At 35.2% G+C, this 12,922-nt stretch overlaps 1 protein-coding gene across 1 annotated transcript in view; it reads right to left on the bottom strand.

Moving 5' to 3' along the window:
* Positions 1–12,922, bottom strand: part of EYS (eyes shut homolog) — a 706,806-nt gene that overhangs the window by 470,554 nt on the left and 223,330 nt on the right. Inside the window, exons 18-19 of the mRNA XM_015621104.2 lie at positions 9,731–9,928; positions 7,239–7,360 (exon numbers count right to left, since the gene is read on the bottom strand). Of these exons, the coding sequence (XP_015476590.1) occupies positions 7,239–7,360; positions 9,731–9,928 (320 nt within the window). The remainder of the gene's footprint in view (positions 1–7,238; positions 7,361–9,730; positions 9,929–12,922) is intronic.

Below are 12,922 nucleotides of genomic sequence, written 5' to 3'. Positions count from 1 at the left end.
TTCAGCTCTCTCTTTTCCATTGTAATAAGCAAAATAGGATAAGGGTCAAATGATAATGAACAAACAAACAAACAAATAAACAAACAATACTGCAAGATATGAACCCTGGGCAGGGTCACCTTCCACGAGATCAAGTTGCTTCCAGGGATGGGGCATCCATAACTTCTCTGAGCAACCTGTTCCTGTGACTCATCACACTGACAGTAAAAAGTTTTTATTCAGAATCCTTGGAACAGAATATTAAAATCTAAAGGAGGACAGATTGGAGAACTCTAAAATAACTAAAAGAAATAGGATAACAAATCTTTCTCTGGGCTATTTTCCTTTCCAAGTGTTACATAATTTTCCCAAGCCTGAAGAGGTTTGCAGCTAGAGAAACCTAATGAAACTAGAAAATGACCTCCTAGTCTTTGGACAGCAAACATTAATACATAATTTGTCAGTTGCACACATTTTATGTGAATTTTTTTTTTTAATAAAAACAGAAATACAAGACTGTTCTTTATTCCTGCAGAACTTATTTTGTTGTGAAAGAGACACCATAGTGTAATTCATAACTGATGGAGTGGGAGTAACATTCACACTTTCTCTGGAAAAACAGTCAGGTGAAAAACTATTTCATATACTTTAAGCAAAAGAAAACACCCTTCCTGCTATGTGGAAAATTTATTCCATATTTAATTAATTCTTCCAGCTAATTATTGTGTATTGTGTGGCAAGGCCATATAAGTGGGAAGCTTTCAGAGAGTGACTGAGCACCTAAGAATTTCACCATTTAACTTATTTCAGAATAATGTCCTTGTGGACCCATGCCTTTCCATGACCTTCTGCTCTATAAGTCTGCTAAGTACATGCCATTATGTATTTCTCTGCAGCTAAATGTCCTTTTTTAGAATTCCCCTCTTTATAAATCAGTGGTATTTTTGTAGTTCCAAGTCTCTGTAATACCACTGCCAGTCTTTTAATGCCCTCAAAGGTACAAACTCTTCCCACCTCAAAAATAATGTTAGTCTTCATATAGTGCACAAATCAAATTTAGGGTTATGCTTTCCACAATTAGGCCATGATTCTCCAGCTTCTTCCTTATGTTGTGAAGTTCTTCACTTCTTTCCCTGCTGTCACTGATTTTGTCTGTCCAGCCTTCTCACTGCGGGCAAAACTTAAAGCACACCATCTGGGACTACCTTCCTGCATCTTTACCACATTGATTTGCCTTCTGTTCACAAGTCTCGTTGGAAAGCCAGTCTTTAACTTCCTCTTAATCTCCATTTCATCCACTTTGTGACAGTTTTATTCATTCTGTTGAGTATTTAGAGCTCAGTTTATGAAAAAGAAAATAGAAAGCTTTCACTTCTGCGGTACTTAATGACATTGTTGGTTGAAGCTAAAAAATTTATATATGTCTGCACCTTCTTTCAAAAAAATCAAATTAAAACATGTTAAAATAATGTCATAAATAAAACAAATTAATAGAAATATGATACTTGTTTGCCAAAATCAACTTTCAATTAGATGAATAAGGTATAAGATATCATAATCACTATATCCAAGAAATGTATAATATCACAGATCAATACCAAGGACATTATTGACTAAGTCAGTAAATCAACAGTTAATTTTGTGTATTCCAATGTCTTTGACTCAACTGGACTTATTACAGCATAAAGGAGTACACCCAATAATGACTGAGTTTTCAGTTTTTTACTGTTATATTCACTATATTACAAGGCAAAGGAGGGAGATATTTCAACAGATATTAAAAAGTCTTTTATTGGACGACTATGAAGACATTTTTTTTTTTTTGGCTAAATATAAGTGGATGATGAAATATTTCAGGGATGTCAAGACAAATCTTCAGGGCAACACAGTGAGTTGTATTAGCAGCAAAACTTTGCAGAAGTACTGTTGCAGTTTCTAGTTATCTAAATAACTACAACTGCAGCTGCTGTATAGCTCTTTTCTAGGATGTTTAATTGGCAATATTAAACTTACAGCACAGTTTCACCAGATGGATACTCCCAATGAGGCCAATACATAAGTTTAAGTCACATAGAAGGCAACTTGAATTTATTTGACCTGGGAGCCATTAAGAACTTGTCATTTGCTATGTACACTGGATGCCATTCATGGTATGTGGTCTGACTTTTAGTTGAGGTTTCAGACCAACTTCAGTGGCAGTGCTTGTTTGCTTTATTTAAAACTTAGAGAACTTCCACTCCCACAGAAATCTAGAAACTTCATTGATGCAGACCTATCTAGCCTTTTATTTCCTTCCAAGTGTCAGACCACCTGCACTCATCACTTAGGAAGATGATCCTCCTGAACCACCTTGAGATCTTCTCAATGTTTTAAAATAAGTTATAGGCTTTAGAGATCATTCTTTTTATTTTCTCTATTAAGAATAAAGTACAGAAAACTCTGTTTTATGAGGAACTTAAGCATACAGTACCAGTTTAGGAAATTGTTTTAGGTTAGTTTTTGTTATAAAAAATAATTTAGTAGTCGTCTCTCAATCCTTCACATAAGCATTCCATACAATCCAAAATATAAGTTCCTAAAAGACTTGAATGGCATTATTCACCTTGTTGTAAGTACTTTTGTTCCCCTTACCACTTTACAAACAGAATCCAAGCAAGAAAATATTTCTTCTTCTAGTTCAAATTGGCATTATTGTCCTTTATTTTATTGCAGTGCTCATTTCCATAACATTAAATTTTATTGAAAGGGAAATAATTGCCTTTTAAATCAAGTAAGGATAGAGAGTTAATCGCAAGAAGGACATGGGACTGCAATACAAGCATTATCATACAACAATAACTTTACTTATAGTTTATATATTTTTATTTTTTTTACTTTTTTTTTTTTACTTATTATCTGGTAAGTACAGAGAAATAATAACTTCCAGGAATAAAGCTCTGAAGGAAACATCTATTATAATTTTCCGCATGGATATCCACATACACTAAAGTGACAGGATTTGCATTATAATTTGACATACATAACAGCACAAGCAAAACCTAAAGAGCTATTGCGAAGCTACTATTACTTTTTTTTTTTAATACAAATACTCCAAAGTAATGTTTTATGTTATATAGACTACATACATGATCTTATCTTGTAAGATCTTATAAATCATTAGGGACAACATAACTTTTGTATGGTCCCCAAAAATACTTTGAATTAATTATTTTAATTTTTAAGGAAGAATTTGCAAATTAGTCTGGTGAAACCCGACTAGGTAGCCATTATTCAAATGCTGGCTGGACAACAGTATACCCATGGAAGATGTGAGTGACTGCCTTTGAATCACATGATTTATTTTATTCTTTATTACTCCTCTTTGCTTGTTAAATCATCTCAACCCACTAGTTTTCTTCTGTTTTCCCTTTTCTATTGTCTTCACCATCCCATAGAGAGGACAGAGTATGTGGCTGTGTGGTCCTTAGGTGGCAGCTGGATCAACCTCTCACTAGTGTAATTTCTTGTGCCTCTTCTTTCTGATGCATTGTTAAGACAACATTGCTATTTAAATTTAAGGCTCTATGCTATACACAGTACCAACACCAAAGATGAAGGATACATATTGAAAGTGTCATTCTGACATTGGTAATTCACTCTCACCTTGAGAAAATGCAGCAAAGGTATTTGAGCTGCTGGACTGCAGAATGCAGAATGAAGCTTTTATTAGCATAAGGGTAGTTAATTAACTATTCCTGAGCCACCAGAGGGTCTAATATGACTGACAGTGGTTTGTGCTGTCATATAATAACCCACTGGTATATAACCCTTGGAGAACTGGAATTTTCAGATGCAGTAGGAAATCAGGATCCCCTTATGCTGATCTAGTTGTGTGATTAAACTTTGTATTTCACCTATCCTGATCTCCCACCACAGGAGGATTAGACTAGATATTAGGAAAAATATTTTCATTAAAATGGTGTCAAGCATCAGAAGGGGCTGCCTAAAGTGATTCAGTCACCATCCTTCAAGGTATTTAGTAGGTGTGTGTGTGCGGTGTTCGGGGACATGGTTGAGTGATGAACTTGGCAGCCTTAGGCTTTCAGTTGAAGTCAATGAACTTGAATATCTTTTTCAATGTAAATTATTCTATGATTAATATTATAATTAAAGTAAATTAAAATAATTATATAATTAACTATCTCACAGTCCGGTTGTTTAAATCCACGCCCTGTCTGGAGGGCCAAGGTAAAGTCTGGGAAGTGTATGTTACAATTAGAGAATATATTGGAAGTCCTTCTCACATTCAGATTTTTGGTCTTTGACTTGTATAATAAGGCTGCTGTAATATATCTTTGGAAGAAAATGGTTTTTGATGCAGAAATTATGAAACTCCTGAGATGTCCATCTGTTTTTAAATCTTCCTTTATTATGCTTCAGTTGCTTCCTATCCTCTATTTTTTTTACCTTTTAGAGGAGGATGAAGAGAGTTTGAATTGTTAAAAATTAATTTTCTAGGGGATTGCTAACTCATTATCTGTTATTTTACAGCTGCTGCGGCTGAAGAAGAAGGAATGTGTTTTCTTCCATTTTTATGAATATATGTTAATTCATTAATCCTCTTTGTGTTGATCACTGAGGAATCTCGATGTATAAATATGATAATACGATTTGGAAAAAGTTTGGTTCTCTTTAATAATGAATACAATAAGAAGAACACAGTATGTGAAATAATATGGTCACACATAAACTGAATAATGCAATCACTTAGAGAACAAGTCTTTTAGGTCCCTTTCTAGATTCAACTTAGAAGATGATCGACATGAATATTTCATAATATGAAATTATGAAATATTTCATAATATGAAATATTATTTCATAATATTTCATAATAACATGATCCACATGTTATTTCAGAAACATATATAATAAATGTTAGTTTAAGTAAATATACTCTGGAGAAGAATAGAGATGGATAAATGTAAGTATTGAATAGAAATTAATTATTATTACTAAAGCAAAATGATATGAGAAATTCCCAATTTATTTTCAAAATAACTTATCCACTTAGAAGAACCCATTCTGTTTGCGGGGGGAGTTTGACAGCAAAATTGTTTTGCTCTTAAAAATGCCAAAGAACAATCCTGTAATGAAAAAAATACTGAAGATTTTTAATCTGTGTATTAGCCAACATCAGCCCTTTCACATAAATGATTGTTGTAATGTTGACAACATAGGTGAACAATTTGGAAAAGCCTGAAAGGGATCAACACAGAGTCGAATATGACGGCTTGCCATTAAGTTTCTACACCATTTATTTTCTGTTGATACTGTTATCCACATAGATGTTTTGAATGTCATGCTTTCAAAGAAACAGTGAGTTTTCTGTCTCTCACTGATTTGCTGTGCTGTGTCCAATTTTACACAAAATTGCATAGGTCTGTGACAAACGAGGTGAGAAATATATAGGAACTACAGAACAAAAATGAACACAAATCAAAGAAAAAGGTATGAAAGACTTGTGAAGAAAAAATTAAAACTGTTTGAAATTTCAGTAAGCTACTATTCTTTGTTGTGTTAATTTTTGCTCAAATTATTAAACTTTCCTGGTTCAATACTGGAACTCATTTGGTGAAGCATAGTCAAAATTCTCAAGGGGAAAAAATATAATCACTTTATTAAAAATCTGTATTTTTCTACATTTCAGATACCTTATTTTTTGGGGACAATGTTCTTCAAACTGCATATAAAACTCCGTTTTGTCAGTCTGAATTAAAGGATCTGCTGCAGTTAGGAATAGTACCTGTAATGTCAACATATGCAACACAATCTGCTAGAGAGTAAGACAGCACATGCTTTGGAGGCATAAAATGTATTTTGTAGAATGCTCTCTAACCTGACTTTAAGATTGCAATATGTGTCCAGTATGAGATTTTGAAATAGTAATTTCAGCCTAATGGTAAAAAAATACACATTTACAATTGCATCCAAAGACAATAACAATAGTGTCACAAACTGTGGTCTCCATATCAAGCATTTGATTTTGTCCAAGGTGTTCTCAAAATGTTAAAAAAAAACAAAAAACAAAGTATTGTGCAAAACATAAAGCGTTCTAACTGGGAAAAAAAGAAAAAGGTCTGGAAATGAGGGAATTCGAGGAAATTTTTTTGAAGCAGCTAAGTTTGGTTCAAGTTTAGGAAATAGTCACAATTGCAGGTTATCCTCAGGATTTGTCAGGAAAAAAAAAAAGCAATTTCTTTATGCATGTACTAAGACAAACAAGCAAGACAAAAAACAACCAACCAACCACAAATAAAAAGCAAATCAACCAAAGAAACCAATCAAGGAAAACCCCCAAAACCCACACCTCTCACACACTTCAGGATTTCTGAAACTGAAAAGATCTTCATCAATAATGCAGCAGTCAGTGTTACCTACAGGGCTGTTCAGTTCACCCAAAATAGAGATTAAAATTGTGGGCAGCTGAATTGTGGATTGTGCTGCCTACATCCTCAGTGATCTTTGCTTGTTGCTTAGACATTTATTTCATACAATAGACACCGATATTTAGTCTTCATAATATAATTTGAATTCTACATTTGACAGTTTAGTATTCTCACAAATGTGCTGGTAGAAACTAGAATAAGAAAGAAAAGGCTGACCTTTCTTCCAGGGTTTTTTTTTTTAACTGATAATTTCTCTGACAGCCTGAATATTTCTTAAGGAAAATATTCATACTGTATGGTCTTAGTCTCTGTTGAGTACAATGAAAACAAATTGCTTCTTGACAGAATCCTGGAAGGAGTGACAGAGAACATGGACCACCCCTGGAGTTGAAGTTTGCACAATGTGAAACTCTGTCTTATATGTCTGAGAAATTTTGAAAATAAATGCTGAAGTACTTGAAGTAAATCAGCTTTCTTGGGTAAGATATTTTGTAAGAACCTTTGAAGCCAGTCCAATTGGTGTAAATGAGTATTCCTGTCACTTATAATGAGGTCATAAACACACCTGGTAGAAAATTTCTGTGCCTTTTGAATTCCCTGTATAACTGTATTGACCCAGTAACTACTTTTAAATGATAAAAAAATTCCTCTTTCCCACTGACTATAAAATTACAAATAAACAAAAATTCAAGTGTCTGGAAAACATTACTGTAAAGCCCTTGATATGTGGATGTATGGATCAAGAGGAGGTTTAGAACCCAGAAAAATATTGCTTTAGAATTTAGAATGAAAACTTAACAATCATTTTAATTTTTAAAAAAAATTGCTACTAACCAGATGTAGATCAACACATGTAGAATTGTGTTCACAGGCATTGACTATGCAGTCATCAATGTCTTGGTCACATTTCAATCCTGCATATCCTGGGTTGCACAAACAATAGAAGCCATCCACAACTGCAACATAAATAGTACTTTAGTACTAAGAATCAAAAAAACCTGGATGTATTAAATTTACTAAGTTCCAGTTATGAACACTATCTGGAAAAGATTAAATCCAGCTTTACTTAAATGGTATGGACATGTTAAAAAAATTGAAATAAATTAAATGTGGTCTCAAAGTATCTTTTAAATATTAAAGCAGATTCATGTACTGCATTTTAGTTAAACAATGGAACTATTTTGATTCATGATTTATAAATCAATGAGTTAATAAGTGATGTTATAAGTAATGAGTAATTTTGCGTCTCAAAACAATCACAAAATACATAAGATTCTATTTTTAATATAATATCTAAATGAGATATGGCAGCTAAGCAATGTTTGGTTTGTTGGTTGTTTTTACTGTTGTTATTGTCGTAAGGAATGCCTCATATTATACCACTGTATTAAGGGAAAACTTACTTAAGTTGAATTTTTCTATGATGCATTTTTTATCAAGATAATCATAAGAATCCCGTCTCTTTTTCATCATTAGTGATCCAAATGGAGAGGAATCTTTAGAGTGCTCTGTCCGTATATGGAGATCTTGACAGCAGTAATCACACTTCTTGAAGGCCTGCATTTGTCTTAACCTCAAAGGGGTCCCTGGATTCTTCATTATCGCTGAGATTTACCATAGAATCTATTCTATCATCGTGTCTGTACACACAGCTGTTACTGTACTCATTAAATGCTTTAAGTCCTTCAGCACAGCAGCAATATTCATATGCTAAAAGCTTCCCAGCTTCCTCAGGATTCCAGTTTTCTGCAGCCAGTGCACATAGTGTAGAGGAACTCAAATGTCCTCATGATAAATCTCAAGCCAGAGGCACCACAAAGACAAGCTGTTCCTCGAAAAATTGGCATTTTGTCAGCATGAGGAACTTTAATACAGCTTATCTGAATTCCAGTTCAAGAATATCTCTAAACAAATGTAGACCACGTAGAAAACATCAGTAAATGTAATAGCAAATAGTCTTTGCTAGATAGAAGATGAAGTCACTCACCTTATTCCCAGAAAAGGAAAGACAGACTTTTTAAGATATTTTATTGCAAATTATTTTGATTTTGATTTTAAATAGGAGAGTTTTAGATAAAGATGTATTTAGTAATTTGGGCTCAGCTCTTTAATATCTCATCTGAAACTAGTAATCTGATTAGATCTTCTGCAAATTTTTCTAAAAAAAAAAAGCATTTCATGGAAGTTCTTAAATTATTATTCTTTTTTGAAAAAAGATGTGAGGAAGCAGGAGAGATGCAGAAGAAGACAAACATGGTTACTCCATGCTTAAGTGTGGAAATGAGGAAAAGTTGAGTCAACCAGGCTTAGTTTGTATTAGACCTTCAGGGAAGTGTACATAGTGAGAGGGCTATTTAACAATAACTTCAAGGATAGTTGCACAAATGAAAGAACTGAAATCCCTTAGTAGTGCTAGGAGGTACTGTGAGGCAATGGCCAGAAGCTACAGCTCAGGAGATTTGGATGGGATTGGAAGAGTATGAGCATTGCCAGAGTATTTAATTGGTGGAATGCGCCGTCCCAAACAGTTTGTGAAATTTCTGTCCCTCTTTGAAGGCTTTCAAAACTCAGCTAGAAAAATCCCTGACTGATCTGTTCTAGCACTGTTAAAGTCTAGCTTCATGCAGGGCTAACTACATGACCTTCAGATGTTTTTCAGCTTTCCGGTCAGCATTTTAAGAGCCTCTGAAAATTACTGCTTCTACTTTTTTTCTTTTTTTTTTTTTAAACAAGTATGGAAAATTTCTGATAGATGGTAAGAGCCCTATAAAACTTTCAAGGTAGTGCTCCATACTTAGATTGCTACTAAGCTTTGCCTGCCAGTGCAGACAGAATATAGTAAGGCAATCAAGTTGCTTCTAAAACCTTTAAGTACATCTTGCAATCAAAGAGTAAGACAGTTATATGCAGAAGATAAACAGGTATGCCTTTTACAACAGTTTGAAACAAAACAGAATTTCTTAAATCCTTAGAATTATGACATGTAATGCCTAACTGCTCCATGAGCTCTTTTTCAGCACCTGAATATTCTCTCATGATGTGCACAATGTAAGATGTTTTTGGTTAACGTAGGTATCAAAGGAGACAGCACAAATCTCATTTAAATTTCTCATTAGTTACAGTTCTGACCCCCTGGATACAAAAACCCCAGTGCCAGGAGTTGAGGCATTTTGGCAACAATAATCCTTCTGGTACAGGTTGTGAGGCTTCAGACAAGCTAAATTTCAGTAAATTATCCACTGTTCTCCCCAGAGCAGCTCAGCAGCTACAGACGCTTCAAGAGAAAGACTACTCTACATTAAAGTGAGTAACCAGACTGAACTCACTGTCATAGCAGTATCCATGGAGGCAAGGGTTAGAGCTGCACTCATTGACATTGATCTCACAGCGTGGACCCGCAAAGCCCTTCACACACTGGCAGTGGAATCCAAGGGGAAAAACGTCCAAATTCATTTCTTCTATGCACACAGCTCCATTCTCACAGGGATTGCTGGCCTCACAAGGCCTAAACTCACAGTTCAAACCTGAAAAAGAAAACGGCAAAGCTGTCAGTGTTAAACTAATGAATATATCCCTGCAGCTGCTGCCTATTAGGAGCTTTATTTTCTTTATAACCCTGGTTAAAATTGAGTAGGAGGGTCTCAGAGGTACATATATGTATATTAACATGCAGAAAAATCTATTTGCTTGGTATAATTAAAAAAAAAAAAGAAAGAAAAGATAATTTATATTTTGTTTATATTACTTCATATGGTACAATACCTTTTAAAATCTTAATAGCTATCTCACAGATTTCAATAGAATGGTATATATCCCGTCTTTTCTCTTTTTATCCTTGTGTTTTAAATGGCTCAAAAATGCAATTTTTAGGATCTATTTAAAAATTATTAATGAATTTTGATTGAAGTCCTCTGCTATTTTATCTTGATAATCTGTTGTCACAACTACCATGTGAATTGTTCATACATTAACCCATATTATTGAACATGAATTAAATACATGTAACTTCGTAATTGTTCTGCTTACAATCCGTGACTGAATACAAATTATTTTACTGAAAATATGTTCTTATTTAATCATGAGTGAATGCTTCCATTATTTATAAAAGTTCCATACAATAAAAAATATTGCAGGGTCCCATCGTACTCTATCCTTACTAACAGTCTTGTATAGAAGATTATGTACATTTATCTGGGCTATACAAGGTACTGTGTGATTGTGGCTCTTGTTGTGGATGGTGTGGATCTAGGGTCAGAGATGCCCTCATCTAAATATTTAATTTACAATAATTAGATTAAAAGAGATTTAAAGGCTCTATAAAATTAGTCTTAATTTGTTAGGACATAAACAAAACTGTTTCATGTTCTCCAGTACTGATAATGGAAATAAGGGTAGCAGAGACAACTGAGATCAAATGGGTTTGTGTTTATCAATCTGGCTGCCTTTTTCACTCACTATTGCTGGAAGTAAGTCTGTTCCTTCAGGCTTACTTTCAGACAGCGCTCAGGGACTCTCAGGGCTGTAACAAACTGTACACAAGCCCCTCTGAATCCCTTAGAAGCCTTTCCATAACTACTGAAGTTGTGTCTATGCTACAGATTTCTGGTGGGGCTTCCCAGGGTTTGTTGTACTCCAGGCCTCCTGCACACTCCAGCAGTGCCCTTGCCCCAGCTATGGCTGCCCAGCCATTCCTTTCTGCAGCAGTTTCTCCCTGTCCCAACAACTTCTCTGCTCCTCAGACAGGCTGTAACCTTACCCCAGTGACGGGCAGTGTGACACCACAAGACAAAACACCTGGGTAGAATTATATCTGTGGAAGATATAATCCACCCATACATTGGGCTGATCTTGGTAGCTGACAGATCCCCATCCAGCCACTCTCTCACTCCCCCTCAACAGGCAGGTGAAAAAAATAAAGAGAGAAAACCTTGCAAACCATGATAAAGATAGGGGCATAATTTACAAATTATTGCCATGGACAAAATAGAAACAGCTTGAGGAAAACTGATTGAATTAACTACCAATTAAAAATAGCATAAGAGAGTAAAAAACAATCACAAAGCTAAAAACACCTTTCTACACTCCTCTTTTCTTTCCAGACTCAACCTCCCTCCTTCACTTCAGACTCCTCTACCTCCTCCTCACCCATGAATAGCATGGGGTGATGGGGAATGAAAACTATGTTTAGCCCATGACAGCTCTTCTGTGACCCTCATACTTTTGCCCTGTGTCAGTGCAGACCCCCCACAGGCCACACCTGTTTCCAGGAGCCTTCATAATGATGAAACAAACTCTGTCCAAAATCCTAGCAGAATTGTAGGTGAGCCGGCTGCTTAATTTAAGACAGTCATCTAATAGCTGAATTCTAAATGCTTTTAATAACAAGAACAACAAGTAGGAACAGAAGTGAGATGAAAAAAAATCCAACAACCCTTTGACCCCAGTAATGATGCTGAAAAAAGAGGAAAAAACAGCACAAGTTGTTCCCTGTCTTTATGCTTATGATCTCTCTTATGCGGGATGATCCTGCTAAAGACAGCCGGCACTCTCAGATCTGGAATTCATGAAATTGCACAGCAAAAGAAGCCATATGGCTCATTGAGATTTTGCCCTGAAGTTTCCATATTTATATCACAACAGCTTGACATGAGTGAAAACCCTGCTGATTTCTAAAGTGAAATAACACAAATAAGCTTAACACATGGCTCACAATCCTCAATGGAACTGTCAGATGATTCAGTAATGCAGTACTTAATTTTCTTTACCTGGAGAGGCAGCTTTACCTTTGCATCTACCTTCTGTGCACTTCCTTTTCTCTTCACACTCATTCAGGAGCTCATTTATGTGTTTTTCAGCCACACCTGCCTGAGTTCTTGTACACTGGAAAGAACTGTGCTTTGAGGAAAGAGTCTTTCAAGATAAATCAGTGGGCTCAAGACAAATCCTTTTTCCCTTCAGTGCAATCTCTAATAGGAGCTTGCCAAACAGATTTCTGAGAGAATGAAAACCAGCTCACTGAAGTTTAGAATCATTATTGTGCTACTTGAATTTTTCATTTCTCTGAAGATTATGAAGTCTATCATCTCACTGCCTTTATCACCAGTTGTTTTCTACCTCTACATCCCAAACTTCCTCTTGCTTATTCACAAATAGAGAATACAGATAAATATCTCCCTTAGTTTTCTCGCCCCAGAATTGCTTAAAATTTTTTCCAGCATGACTAATTATTTGTGCCTTTCCATGCTGTCCTTCCAGCAAAAGTCAATGTACTAAAATCCCAAGGAGAACTAATGCTCCCAAGTATTTTTTCCCAGTTTCCTAAAGCTGATTGCATAAACTTTTCTTGATCATGCTATCTGTAGAAGACATCCACCACAATATTTCTTTAAATGGTTGCCGTTCCACTCTGTCTGATCTACTTGAGTGATCTATCAATGAAGACTTGCTTGTGACATTAATCAGATGTTAACCACCAGGATGCTTCTCTTCCTACCAGCAAGCTCTGGGAAAATTCTATC

Source organism: Parus major, chromosome 3 (genome assembly GCF_001522545.3).
Source record: "Parus major isolate Abel chromosome 3, Parus_major1.1, whole genome shotgun sequence".
NCBI lineage: Eukaryota > Metazoa > Chordata > Aves > Passeriformes > Paridae > Parus > Parus major.
Note: the sequence above shows the minus strand (reverse complement) of the source record. Positions and strands in the feature narration are given on the sequence as shown.